Source organism: Sorex fumeus, unplaced genomic scaffold (genome assembly GCF_029834395.1).
Source record: "Sorex fumeus unplaced genomic scaffold, SorFum_2.1 ptg000071l, whole genome shotgun sequence".
NCBI lineage: Eukaryota > Metazoa > Chordata > Mammalia > Eulipotyphla > Soricidae > Sorex > Sorex fumeus.
Window position 1 is genome coordinate 1,156,248 of NW_026606128.1, and position 15,315 is coordinate 1,171,562.

The 15,315-nt window shown below is 43.1% G+C and overlaps 1 protein-coding gene across 1 annotated transcript; it reads right to left on the minus strand.

The window, feature by feature from the left end:
• Window positions 1-1,237: 1,237 nt before the first annotated feature.
• LOC130037220 (transmembrane protein 184C-like) lies at window positions 1,238-2,455 on the minus strand. The gene has a single exon (XM_056128903.1). The coding sequence runs from the start codon at window positions 2,453-2,455 to the stop codon at window positions 1,238-1,240; it is 1,218 nt and encodes a 405-aa protein (XP_055984878.1).
• Window positions 2,456-15,315: the final 12,860 nt, after the last annotated feature.

A 15,315-nucleotide genomic window follows, 5' to 3' on the forward strand; every position in this document is an offset into this window, starting at 1 on the left:
AAGGAAAGAAAGAAATGGAAGAGAAAGAAGGAAAGAGTTAAGAACAGAGGTAGGAAGGTGTAGAGAGAGCAAAAAGGAAAGGGAGAAAGGAAAAAGAGAAGAAGGAAGTAAAAGAGAAAGATGAAGGACGTAGGAAGAGGGAAGGAGAGAAAGGGACAGAGGAATAAGAAAAAATAAAGGAAGAAAACAAGAGAAAGAAATAGAAAAGAAAGATGGTATGAAGGAGAAGGAAGGAAGGAAGGGGGAGGAGGAAGAGGAGGGAGGGAAGGAAGGAAGGAAGGAAGGAAGGAAGGAAGGAAGGAAGGAAGGGAAGGGAAGGGAAGGGAAGAGGGAGGGAGGGAGGGAGGGAGGAAGGAAGGAAGGAAGGAAGGAAGGAAGGGAGGGAGGGAGGGAGGGAAGGAGGGAAGGAGGGAGGAAGGGAGGGAGGGAGAGAGGAAGGGAGGGAAGGAGGGAGGGAAGGACGGGAGGGAAGGAGGGAGCCAAGGATGGAGGGAAGGAGGGAGGGAAGGAACGAACAAAGGAAGGATAGTAGGTGGGGACGTAGCGAGGCAGGGCGGGAGGGAGGGAGGGAAGGAGGGAAGGACGGAGGGAGGGAGGAAGGGAGGGAAGGACTGAGGGAAGGAGTGAAGGAGGGGAGGGAGGGAGGGAGGGAGGGAAGAAGGAAGGAACAAAGGAAGGATAGGAGGAGGGGACCCAGGGAGGGAGGAAGGGAGGGAAGGAGGGAGGGAGGGAGGGAGGGAGGGAGGGAGGGAAGGAGGGAGGGAAGGAGGGAGGGAAGGAAGGAAGGAGGAAAAGAATGAAAGAAACCCCCCCCCTCAGTTCCTGTGGGCAGACACTGGGACACTCCCTGTCTGCCTGTGGGAGTGTGGGAGCCTCACTGGAGGCAGGTCAAGGTGAGCCTAATGAGTCTGTGCAGAACTGGAACTTGTACCTGGACCGACCGTCCTTATGTCTGATGTCTTCTCCATAGATTGGCTGTCCAAGCGATGGTCCTCTGCATTGCTCTAGGATGGGAGGGAGGAAAAAGAATAAAATAAAAAGGAGAAAGGGACAGGGGAGTACAGTAGGAGGAAATGAAGAAGGGAAGAAAGAGGAACACAGAGAAATAAAAAGTATTGAGGAGTACAGCACTGGATGATGGATTATGGATTATGGATTCTGAAGTCTCAGCTTCTTCCATGTGTTCTTGTGTGTCATTTTACATGACTTACGTATATGTAACTGTACTAGGCACATTCTATTCTACCAGGACTTCTTCAAGCTCTTGGTGACTACCAATGTGTGGCAGTGATGTGGAAGAAGTGACTGAAGTGTCTGGTGATGAAGACAACAGGTTGAATTGCTCATCTTCGTCCATTGGAACATTTTTAGTTTTTGGTTTCCCCCTTAACGTTTTGCTAATGTTCTTCGCCTGCTTAGAAATGTCACTTTTGATGTCAGAGACATCCCATATTTCTAGGAACAAAGAGCAACATGTTCCTCGTTCTTCGTCTCCCATATAAGGGGCATAAGAGAAGGTGTAGTGGTGGACTATGGCGGCAATGAACATTTCTATGCAGATGATAAAGTCCTGCAGCCCCGTGGCCACTGTCTCTTCTGTCTGCCACTCCCAGGTGGAGTTCTGGGAAATTACACCAAATTTCACCAGCAAAGCAATCAACACTGCTTGCCAGAATGTGACAAAAACGACAAGCTTCACACAAAGGAACTTTCCTATTGCCTGGATGGGCCTCAGCTCCTCTTTCAGGGCTTTATGAAATATCAGGAGGCTATACATGGCAAAGAACTGGGACACGTTGTTGATGATGACCAAATACATCCAGGCTCTGTGCAAGCTGAAGGTTCCTTCACTGTACACCTTGAATATCTCACAGATCACGGCGGCGTAGGTGGTGATCAGTCTGATGACGATGTACTGCAGCACTCCCAGCTTGCACCGGTACAGCAACACCTCTCCCACGGGGCAGGGCGGGCAGCAGCAGAAGGGTATGGGGGGCTGCGTCTTCTCTTTGCCTTGCATCATAGCTTCCAGGTTGGGGTACTGGCTCTTCAAGTAGTTGAATAGGAAGTTCATAAAGTTGTAGAGGACATACGCTTCGTAACACTCCCGCATGGTGTCCACGTAGATGGCGATGGACGGATACTTAAGAGCCACCCAGCTGTCTATGCTGTACACGGGCACCATCCAGAGGATCCTCATGATGGGTTTCTGAAGCTCGGGCCTCGTGTAGTGCACCAAGTGCTGCAGAATCTCCCAGAAGGTCACGGGGATGGTGAACAGCACGAAGATCCCGGCGATAAACCACGCCTTGGTGTGGATACTGACTTCCAGCTTCTGCAGGTGCCACACACCCAGGGGGATGGTCACGACCACGGCCAGCAGATAGAGGGTCAGCACTAAGGGTCGGATCCAACGCCTCCAGTTCTTAAGTTTAGGCACGCACGTGTCGAGCATTTCTCAAAGGCTGAAGGCAAAGAGCGCAGAAAGTCTCTGAGGCCCCTGCGCTGAGGTCCAAGGTTATAGGTGGATGCGCATTCCATGTAACAAAGCAGCAGTGTGACATCAGGGGTACCGCTGGGCGCCGCCCCCGCTGTACCACTGACGGCCGCCGGGGGCGCTGCGGGCAGCATCCTCGCTGCTTGCCTGCATCTGGCCCCTTACAAAGTCCTGGGACCCCTGGCGCGACCCCTTGCCCCTGAACCCCTGCACTCTGTCTGGCCTCTAAAGGAGAGCAGTGGCCTACATTGAGATGGTCCCGGCCCCTTCTCTCGGGGCCAACCTTCCACCCTGGCTCTCCTGGTCCAATCTTGCTGATGATGTACAGGGGTGAGGCCCAAGAGGGTCCTTCACTCCCTGGGAACTCCCCGGACTGTTTGTAGACTCTGGAGCTGCTTCTGCAGGGCTCTAAGGAAATCTGCCTGGAGCCGCAAACCCCGAGTCCAGTTCATCAGAGCAGAGCGCCCTGGTTGCCTCATTCCCGGGCAGATCTGCTTTCCCGGCCTCAGGTTTTTGTGGAATCATCTACTACATACAGTGTTCCTGTCTCATTAAGCACATTAAGCAATTAAATAAGTGGAGGGAGTTAATCCTTCCCCTAATGCTGATCATCCTGGCATTCTTAATGATCGTGGTATGTCCTGAATGTGTGATCGCTGCAGAAGCCTAGTTTGGAACATAAAACCCAGCAACAATCCAATATAAATACTGATTTCAAGGGCTGGATTGTTAGAACAGCAAAAGTGTTCTTGCCTTGTAGATAGCTGACCTGGCTTAGATCCCCGATACACAGTATGGCTGCTCTGACCTCCACCAGGAATGAGGCCTGATCATATGGATTGCAGTACACCCAGAGCACTTTCAGATGGGACAAAAAAAAAAAAAACACTGATTTTGTTCTCCAAAGCTCATAATGAATGCTGATAAAATGTAACAAGATTGAAAAGATTTCAAAAATTTATCCTCTGAAAAACCTGGCTTAAAATAGAAATTAGGAAAAGACAGATGTTGGAAAAGCATCAATACCCTTGTAAGTTAAACAGTAAACTTCCAAAGAAGCATAGGCATGTGGAATACAAAATTCAAATCAGCATTTTTAGTTGCATAAACATGTGAAACAAATTAGTGCGATTAATGCAGTCTCTTCAGGAAAAAAAAACTTATAAATGCACTTCTAGTGAGGTGTAGAGATATATCACAGGGGTTAAGAGACTGGCCTTGCACACGTCCAACCCTAGTTTGACCCCCAGCACCACATATGGCCCCCAGAAATGCCAGCAGCAACACGCACAGACTGAGGCAGGAGTAGTCAATAAGTACCACCAGGGACTTGTGGACTCTCTGAGCCCAAAGGGCAAGTCTTCAAATAGATCCCCAAAGTTTCTACCCTTAAAAGCTAGAGAAAGGGCTGGGCGTGAGCTACACAAGATGGAAGGCATGACTTGTATGGGCACGGCCTGGGCTTAATCCTTAACAATCACATGGTGCCCAGCACCATCCAGAGGCCCTGAGTACTACAGGAGTGACTCTGGAGAATTTCTGAGGAGAACCCAGCAAAAGTAAGAAAGTAGGCCATGAAGAACTACCATATCAAAAGTAGATGAAGGAAATAAGAAATAAAGACATGATTCAGCTGACACAGAATATATAATTTTGAAATATTAACACAACTGAGAAATCTCAAGACAGACTCACCGAGAACAACAGAAACTTATCTCCTACCCTGTCAGATGAGAACTAGAAACTCATCTCATACACTGTCAGACTACAGTTACAACTGAAAATCTTACCTAAGGGCTCTGGTTTAACTGTAACTCTCCAATTCCATAACAGTTAAAGAATGTTACAAACCTAAACCCAGTAACAAAATCTCCTTCAATCCCTACCTACTCTATGTAATAGACATAAAGGCTATACAAGTAAGCATCATATGAATAAATTACTTTCAAAAAATAGCTTCCATATTCAACCTGATTTCAAACTCTTTGTGAAAATAAGAAACAGGCACAAGTTTACAGCATTTCAAGATACAAAAAGTTATTAAATATGTATGCTTCTATGCATAATACTGCAATTACCTAGCAAGGGTTGTGGTGGCATAGTGAAGGGATGGACTAAAAGTATAACATGGTTCTGGAGGTGGGAACATGGCAATTGTTGGCCAGGGAACTGTTCTAACTGTTTGTCAAACCCATAGCTGGTATTAAAACTATTATAAGCACATCACCTAAAATGTCATATTTTTTTAAAATTTCACTAGTGTTCCCCACTTTTAATTTTCTCAAAACTATGCTCCAGCAATAACCACTTTACTTACCTCTTAATAAATACTTAGTTTTCATTTTTACAGAAACAGACACAGGGAAAGTTCATTTGCTATTACAATTACAAAGGAGCAGTTTATCTTAAACCCAATTTTGTAAGTTCAGAGAGATATAACAAGAGTAAAACTGTGTAGCTGAACACAGTTTTATCTCCAGCTCCATATATGGTCCCCCTGAGCACTGCCTGGAGTGATCCCTGAGCACAGAGCCAGCAATTAGCCCTAAGCACCACCAGGTGTGACCCAACCCCCGCTCCCCACTCCTACCACCAACACCTCATTATGTAAAAAGCCAAATCCATACACATGACTAGTCTCAGTGCTCATAAACAAAGAAAGGGGAAAATATTAGTACCAAGGGCTCCTGGGTGGAGAAGTCAATAAAGCACAAGCAAGTCAAATGGGAACAAACAGAAAGCCTGGAGACAGAGCTGGACCTTGAGAAAGCAGGAAGGACAGCAGCCCGGAGCAGGTGACACAGTAACCCCAGGTCATGGCATGGCCAGAGACTTGCAGACACCTCCCTCCTCTGGGCACATCATTAAGCACTGACCCCTTTAACACTTCCACAAGAAGAAAACATCCGACCCCATCAAAAATGGGGCGAGGAAATGAATAGAAACTTTCTCAAAGAAGAAATTCGAATGGCTAAAAGGCACATGAGAAAATGCTCTACACCATTAATCATCAGGAAGATGCAGATCAAAATAACAATGAGATATCATTTCACACCACAGAGACTGGCCCACATCCAAAAGAACAAAAGCAACCGGTGTTGGCGCAGATGTGGAGAGAAAGGAACCCTCCTTCACTTCTGGTGGGAATGTCAACTGGTTCAACTCTTTTCAAAAACAGTATGGACGATTCTCCAAAAATTAGAAATTGAACTCCCATTGGACCCAGCAATACCACTCCTGGGAATATATCCCAGAGAGGCAAAAACGTATATCAAAGTGACATCTGCACTTGTTTGTTCATTGCAGCGCTGTTTACAATAGCTAGAACCTGGAAAAAACCTGAGTGCCCGAAAACAGATGACTGGTTAAAGAAACTTTGGTACATCTACACAATGGAGTACTGTGTAGCTATTAGAAAAGATGAAGTCATGAAATTTACATACAAGTGGTACTACATGGAAAGTATCATGTTAAGCGAAATAAGTCAGAAAGAGAGGGACAGACATAGAAAAACTGCATTCATCTGGGGAACATAAAGTAGCAAAATAAGAGACTAACACCCAAGAATAGCTGAGATAAGGACCAGGAGGTTTACTCCATGGCTTGGTGGCCAGTCACACATGTTGTGGGTAAAAGTCAGCTCAGATAGAGAAGGGAGCACCAAATAAAGGGTGTTGGGAGGATCCTCCCAGGATGGAAGATGCGTGCTAAGAGTAGACTATAGACTGAACATGATTGCCACTCAATGCCTCTTTTCCAAACCACAGCACCCAAAAGGAGAGAGAGAACAAAAGGGAATGCCCTGCCACAGAGGCAGGGTGGTATGGGGGGTAGGGGAGTGGGAGGGATACTGGAATAAGTGGTGGTGAAGAATGGGCACTGGTGGAAGAATGGGTATTCGATCATTGTATAACTGAAACCCAAGCACAAAAATGTGTAAGTCTACAACTGCACCTCATGGTGTTTCACTAATACAAATTAAAAAGACCCCAAAAACTGTGTTTTTCAGAAATTTTGACACATGGTCAATCCTAAACATATGCTACCAAGTGAATAAACCAGCAAGAAACAGAAATGCTATGTTGATTCAGCCTAGACAGGTACTCTAATGAGTTGGAATCTTGAAGACAGAATGAAGAGTTGCAGGTTCCTGGTGAGAAGAGGGAGGAGCGTGTGCGTTATTTACAGAGCAGTCTCCACCTGGAAGAGGCAAGGGGAGAGGAAGATGGAAGGCAGAACACTAAAAATTTCTCAGGTACAGCAGTGAGTAGGGAAACAGTGAGAAGTACAGCTCCAAGCAGAATTCCAGCAACAAAGCTCCATCCTGATAACCAGGTTGCACTGAAGGAATGTGCAGCAGCATCGTGCTAATGAAAACAGTATCTCAGAACCCGTTCAACTCTCCTAATCTGACTCAAATTTCCACACGAGTTTCTTGTCAAAAATAGTTTTAAAAAGCACCTCATGGCCCAAATGAGCAACTACCTGAGAGCGGACACCTGCGGTTTTACAAGTGTTCTAGAAGTGAGACTTGAATTGTAAACCAGGATCTGCACCAACGCAGGGACCCTTCCCCCCAGGTATACCCGTGGCAGGGGTCATGGCCTCTTGGGTTGCTGCAGATCATGCATATGACAATTAATTTCCCTTTCATGCTGCACTGGACCCATATCTCAGCCTCCTTTACAGAACTCTTATGACTGAAGCCTGGCTACCCCAGCGGCATTAAGCCAGTAGTCTGCCATTCTATTCCAAGCAAAATTCAACAAAATAACTGTGAACACAAGAATCTGTACAAACCTAATTTAAAAGAAAATATTGCCTGGATCAGTGTTAGAGGTCACACAGAATTCGCACAGGAGCACCAACGTACTATACTTGAAAGAGGAAGATACTATACTTGAAGGGGGAAGAAGAGAACACTATTGATCAAGCTGAAGCCTCAACAGGGAATACCCACATTAAGAATCTCTCTGATAAAGAATTCTGAGGTGAAGCTAAGAGGATGTTATTGAGCTCAAAGAAACAGTGGAATGGACATCCAATAAAATAGAGAGGATATGAAAGAAATGGTGGAAGGGGCAGTCAATACAATACAGAAAGAAATGAGAGCATAAATTTTTTAAAAAGCTACAAATAGAATTGTCACTAATAAAAAATTTGGTAGATGAAATAAAAAACTCAGGGGATGCCCTCAACAGTAGAATGACAACGGCTAAAGACAGAATCGGTGAGCTTGAAGATGTGCTCCGGAAAACATAAAGGCAACAACAGAATATGGTAAAAGACTTCAAAATAGCTCAATGGTGAGTAAGAGATATATGAAATGAGTTCAAGAGGCATAACATAAAATCATCTGAGTACCAGAACAGGGAGGCAAGCCCAATTACTACCAATATTGGTAGTAACTGTTAAATACATCACTACTGAGAAGTTCCCAGAGCTGGAGAATGCAGGCTTCCAGATCCAAGAAGCCCGAAGGGTACCAGCTAAAAAAGACCCTAATAAAACGAATCAAAGAAATATAATGAGAACGACAAATAGCAAAGATAGAGACACAATACTGAAAGCAGCAAGATCAAAGAAGAAATCACATACAAAGGAGTACTTTTTAGATTTTCAGCAGACTTATCAGATGAAACGCTCCGGGTCCAAAGATATTGGAATATAGTTTAAAAAAAAACTCAATGAAATGATTTCCTCAGAATACTGTATCCAGCTAGACTCTCATTCAGATTTGAATGATATACTACTTCATGAATTAATAACAGCTCAGGAATTTTGTAGATTTAAACCTTAAATGAAAAACTGAAGGGGCTAGTGTAACACAAAATAAAACCCCAAAATAAAACAATCTTCTACAGAATGTTGGCACAAAACCCAATGAAAATATTCTCTCTTATCGTCAATGGTTTAAGTGCACCAATAAAGAGTCACAGAGTTGAAAAATGGATTAAAAATCTAAATCTATCATTCTGCTGTCTATAAGAAAAACACAAACAGTCATAGCAAAAATAGACTCAAGGTCAAGGAAGGAAAACGAACTTTCAAGCAACCAATTTCTTCAAAAAAGCCAGGGTAGCCATACTAGCATCTGACAACATAAATTTTAGGATGAAAAAGATAAGAAGTGACAATAAAGGCCATTTCACAGTCGCTATCACCCCATTGTTCATCAATTTGCTCGAGCGGTCCCAGTAACATCTCCATTCATCCCTGTCACATGCTAGTGTAGCCCGATGACATATTGGGGGCTCTTTCAGGGTCAGAGGAATGAGAACCATCATTGTTATTGTTTTTGGCATATTGACTATGCCACAGGTGGCTTGCCAGGCTCTGCCATACGGGATACTCTCAGTAGCTTGCCAGGCTCTCCAAGAGCAATGGATGCTTTTGGGACAGCCTCTAATCACCTTTACAGGTGTTTCCAGTCAGTAATATATGCGAGAATGATACTCTCAGTAGCCTGTTGGGTTCTCTGAGAGCAAGAGCTTGAGAATAAGAGGTTGCAAGGCCACAAATGTGGCCGCACACTTCCGGGAGCTGGGTTTTATTTTATTTATTTATTTATTTATTTAATTTCACAATAATCAAGAAATATGTACATCAGGAAGAAATTACACTCCTAAGTTTATACATGCCCAAGAGGGGTCAGCAAAATGCTTAAAACTTCAAGGAGGACATTGTTAGCAACACAATAGTAGTCAGAAAATTCAGCACTGCTTTATCACCTCTTGATAGATCAATGAGACTAAAACTAAAAAGGAACTACTGGTGCTGACGGAAGAAATGGAAGAGAGAGGGCTAGTAGATATTCACAGGGCTTTTAATCCCCCAAAAGCAGAATACACATTCTTCTCCAATGCACAGGGAACATTTTCCAAGATTCCTGAGTGCAGAGACAGGAATAACCCCTGTGCATCGCCATGTGTGACCCCCCAAAAATGAAATCTAAATTAGCTAGAATGCTACTAGGATGAACTTCAGAATAAGAAGAATCACCAAGGAGAGAGAAAACCATTAATAATCACAAAGAACTGATCACCAAAATGCAACCTATGTATGCATATGTATATATATATATATAACCACAAATATATTATCTCAATATGAGTAAAATTTGATGGAAGAGAAAAATACTTTAATATCCAGAGCTGACACTTGAACCATCTTAGTAATCTCCAGAACCAGTGAACAAAACTAGTGGCCCAAATCGTTGTTTCTCACCCTTTCACTGACTACAACTCCCTTCGGGCCTTGTTTCTTCTTGTGGCACCCCGTTCTATCAGTTGGTATTCTAACCTTGTCACAAGACTAGAGGCAAAAATCACCCATTTATAGATTTAAACCTGTGTTCCCCTTGTAACATCCTGGAGGGCCCCTAGGAGTTATTTGATCTCTTGTTGAGTAATGCTGGTCTACAAAGTTCTATCATCTACTCAATCTGCTTAACAATTGTGGAATATACATATACATATACATATACATGTACATGTACATGTACATATACATATACATATACATATACATATACTCGTTTACATGTATTATACTGCTCTCACCAAGCAAGGGATGTAGGGTGGGGGGAATGAAGCGACAGACTAGAAGTATCATTTGAGGTGGGGACTGGGCAGTGGCTTCCAGGGAAGTGTTCTATCCATTAAAACCATAAATGGTATTTACACTATTATAAGCATATCACCTGAATTATCATAATAATTTTTAATTGGCTAGTGTTCCCCACATTTAATTTTCTCAAAACTAAGTTCCAGAGGGGCCGCCGCGGGCCCTCGCGGCCGCCGTACTTGGGTGCGTCCGCGCATGCGCCCTGAGCCGCGTCTCGGCCAGGCTAGGCGGGTCAGCACCGAGCGCGCCGCACCAGCTCTGCAGCAGGCACCCAACTGGGCCACCGTCCGGGTTGTTCTGCTGGGGTCCGTCACCTCCTCCTAAGGATGCATCCCGACTTATCTCCACACTTGCACAACTGAAGAGTGCAACATCTTGATAAGCTTGCTTGAGGAATGTCACAAAAATCACGGCTCTCTGAAATGTTTTGGTCATTGCAATGATCTTGATTGAGAGATGAGAAAAATGCTTGAAGAAGGAGCAGAGGCATGGTAATACAATGCGAAAGAGACTATTTAATTCCCCAGAGGATTCTGAAAAATAAATTGTATTTTCACTGGATGCCTTGGCTGAGAGAAGACCTAAAGCCTCTTGGTTGACAGCTGAAAGAATCCTCTCATTTGGTCTCTAGAACCCTTTGCTGATCCGTAGACACAAGGCATGGAAAGATCCAGAAAAGCCTGGATTCTGACAATGTTTGCAGAGCCTTCAGTTCTCACCAGCAAACTTGACTTCCCACTTTCCCCCTTTCTCTCCACCAGGGAACACTGGAGTAACTTCTCTCCCTCAATAAAAGAACTGATTTTAATCATAAAACACACACACACACACACACACACAAACACTATGTTCCAGCAGCATCCCTTTTACTTACCTCTTAAGAAATAATTTGCGTTTTTAAATAAATGGACCCAAGAAAAGTTCATTTGTTAATGGTCATACAATGACTAAATAGCAGTTTATCTTAAACCCGATTTTGTGTGATCAAAGAGATAGAACCAGGATAAGGCTGTGTAGCTGACCCCAGTTTGTTCTCCAGCTCCACATATGGTAGCCCAGAGTACTTCCTGCTTCCTGGAGTGATCCTTGAGCCCAGAGCCAGCAGTAAGCCCTATGCACCACCGGATGTAGTCCAACCCCCCTTTTCACTCCTGCCACCACCACCTTATTATGTATAAACCCAAATCCATACACATTACTAGCCTCAGTGCTCATAAACAAAGAGAGAGGGGAAAATATTAGACCCAAGGGCTCCTAGGTGAAGAAGTCAATAAAGCACAAGTAAGTCAAAAGGGAACAAACAAAAAGCCTGGAGTCAGAGCTGGACCCTCACAAAGCCAATGGGAAAGACAGCAGCCTGGGAGCAAGTGACACAGTACTTCCAGGTCACGGCATGACAGAGAATTGCAGGCACCTCCTTCCTGACACATGTCCACGACTTGATGTCCAGACACACCATTAAGTACTGACCCTGTTGACTCCCACATAAGGAAGGTTTATTTGGTAGAATACATACCAGACTGGCTACACACTGTGACACCATATCTGTCAGTGTTTCTGCATCTCCTCTAAATACGGACCCTTCTGGTCTGGCTTCCTTCCAGGACCCATATCTCCCAAATACAAAATAATGATAATAATAGCGGTAATTTAAAATGAAATTCTAAAGACAAAAATTAGAATAAGACTCCCATATAGTACAGCTGTTTGGCTCCAGGGTAGTTGCCCAAAAGACTGAAAAGAGTCAAAAATAGATATTACAACCAAGCACACAGCATTATTCACAATAGCACAAGCATAGAAGAAGCAACGCACAAGTGTCTAGCGGTAGAAGAGGAAGTAGCAGAATGCTGTATAGACATAAAACAGAGCACTACTGAGCTTCTCAGAAAATTCTGACACATGGTAAACACTAAAGACATACTGCCAAGTGAACAAATCAGTGAGAAACAGAGAAACACATATTGAATCAGCTTAGACAGGAACTCTAATAAGTAGCTGGAATCTTAGAAACAGAACAGAGTTGTGGTTGCAGGTTCCTGGAGAGAAGAGGGGAAAGCATGTGCATTATTTACAGAGCAGTCTCTGCCCTGCAGAAGGAAGGGGAGAGGAAGATGAAAGGCAGTTGGTTGCACGACATCATCACTGTAGTTAGCATCGCTGCACACGTAAGAACAAAGATGCCAATTTTTTTTTGGCTTTTTGGATCACATCTGGTGATACTCAGGGGTTATTCCTGGCTTTACACTCAGGAATTACTCCTGGTGGTGCTCCAGGGGACCATATGGGATGCTGGGAATCCAACCCGGGTCGGTCGCGTGCAAGGCAAATGCTGTACCCACTGTGCTATCGCTCCAGCCCCTGAAGATGTCAATTTTATCTTTTATATATGTCACAATACAAACCTTTTTAAAGCTTGGGAAGTAGATCGGTGATATAGTGAAAAGGAATTAATTTCTGCAGGGATCTCTTCCGGAGACAAAATAAAGAGGCGGAGTGGAGGACTAATTGGCTTATTCTGTGTAGAAAAACATGTGAAGCCAGGGATGAGTAAAATTATTAAAGACAAAAGTACAGTGCATAAATACGTATTTATGGCACATATAATAGACAATACAGGATTGAATATCTCCAAATAGAAAAGAAAGAAAATTAGAAAAGATTGAAAGGTTAGAAGACATTCCTGACGAATTTATTACTGTTATCATAAACTACCACCAGGAATGGTCCAAAACCAGTAAAAAATAGTAACCATCTACTCAGAAGTCTGCTTTTGTGTCACCCCACTAAATTTGAATATTTGAGAAAACCATCATTTTCTCAAATCACAGCTGCTGTTCGGTTGTCTTGTGAAGGAGTCTGAATGTGGACTTGGCCGATTTCACCAGCAAGGTGAGCTCAGTCCTCTGAGATAAACATTTCTGTCTGATGCAAGCTAAAAGAAATCTGTTCTATATTCACAAACAGACATGGGTGAATACATTTGTCTACGCAAACTGTTAAGTCAGAGGCTAGAATACATATAAAGCATATGATTACAAGTTTAAATATAGCAACAATGTTAGAATAATTTAAAAAGTAATTACTATATTGAGATCTTGGGCCTCATATCTGGTTGAATCACTTACTTGTACTAGATTATTTTGTACATTATATTAGCTTCTGAGTACAGATTTTTTCCTGAATGGTGGACATTTTAATTTTACAATAGTACCCTTTTCCTCAAAGTATTTCATTGAATATTATTTTCATGATACTATCTCACTGCTTTTTATAGTTGCTTATCAGATTAAAGATTGTTTCTTTGTAAACTGCTGTTTGTTTCATCATTCATTCATTCATTCATTCATCATTCTGTTTTTCGTCGATTGCCTCGAGCAGGCCCCAGTAACATCTTTCATCCTAGCCCTGAGATTATATTCAAGGCTCTTTAGAAGAATGAGACCCATCAATGTTACCGGGATTTGGCATATTTGGTACGCCACGGGGAGTTTGCCAGACTCTGCCCTGTGGGCAGGCTACATTCAATAGCCTGCAAATTTGTCCAAAGTAGGAATGAGATAATAAGATGTCATAAAAAGATGTCCTGATAAGATGTCGCACGGCCGCAAATGCGGCCACGCGGTTCCGGGAGCTGAATTTTATAGTCTCTGAGTCTTGGCCGTTGATGGGATTACACGGCACCAGGGGGCCATGTGGTGGGCGTGACACCCGCCTACTGGAATTTGGAGGATCTGGGTGGAGGATGCTCGACTCCAATCTGAGTAGGCTTGGAGATCTCGGCCCTGGAACCCGCGTGGCTTTGTCCCTCTGCCAGTACCTTCATGTGTGCGGAGAGTGGTCTCAGCATGGTGGTGGCTGGTCCTGGAGGTCTTCGGCTGCCGGAGCCCTGGTCGGGGCGGGAAGGAAAGCTCAACCCACTCCCCTCTAAGGGACCCCGGCGAGGAACAGCCAGGTGCAGGGGCAGGAGACTGCACTGGTCTCGTCCGGGAGCTGGATTTTATAGTCTCTGAGTCTTGGCCGTTGATGGGATTACACGGCACCAGGGGGCCATGTGGTGGGTGTGACCCCCGCCTACTGGAATTTGGAGGATCTGGGTGGAGGATGCTCGACTCCAATCCGAGTAGGCTTGGAGATCTCGGCCCCGGAACCCGCGTGGCTTTGTCACTCTGCCAGTGTGTTTAGTGAATGGATATTACTATGTCGAATGGTCTTTCTGCATAGAAACTGTGAACATAAAACTGACTTGTCAAAATGAACTCTGCAGACAATAAACTTCACTTTGCTAGAAGATTCACTTTGTCTTGATTTATATAGAGATGGTTTGAAATGTAAATTCAAAGGAACGAGATGTAATTTTTCTTTTCCAGTATTGTCTTTGTAATTTTTAAACTTTGAATCTCTATATTATTATATTGGTGTAGTAAATGAGTTAAAATGTGAATGGAAAAGATAAGAACAAAAGATGAAAACAAAAAAATAATAAATGACAGTATCCTGAACCTTATGGTCTATATATACTATTTTACTTAAAATTAATTACCTAAGAAAATTATTAGCATAAAAACGTAATCCACATATTGAGGTCCTACAGTATTTTAAATTTTATTTTTATAAAGTTGTTCACAATAATTGATTACATTTAATATTTGAACATCAATTTCACCACCATTACACCTTCCCATAGCCATATTTCAAGTGTTTCCATCCCAAACCCCAAACCCTGCCCCCAAAGCAGAACCTAAGTAATTTATTTTGTATTTCTTGTTATGAATAATCCACTAAAAATGATCCAAAAAAGTTTTCTTAGAAAAAAATGTGTGAAGATTTTTGTATTTCACCCAGGAGCCATTAACACCTTCTATTAGAGATTAGTAGCATGTTGTTAAAGGTTGAGACTTGTGTGCTGATATATTATATATGTATATATATATATATATATCCTACAGTATTTTGTGTAATCTTGATGCTTCCAAAGGAAAATAATATTTGACTGTGATATTTAGATCTCCTATATTTCTCTTATTATTCTTAATTCTTTTTATACCTTTGTCAGCTGAATTTTTGTTTTGTTTCCTCTATACTTCTAATTTCCCTGTATTTTTCTTTTAAGAGATATCTATTTCCTTTTATAGGTCCCTAGCCTGGACTGACCAAACCCTACTTCTTTACATGACATGGTCTTTTAGACT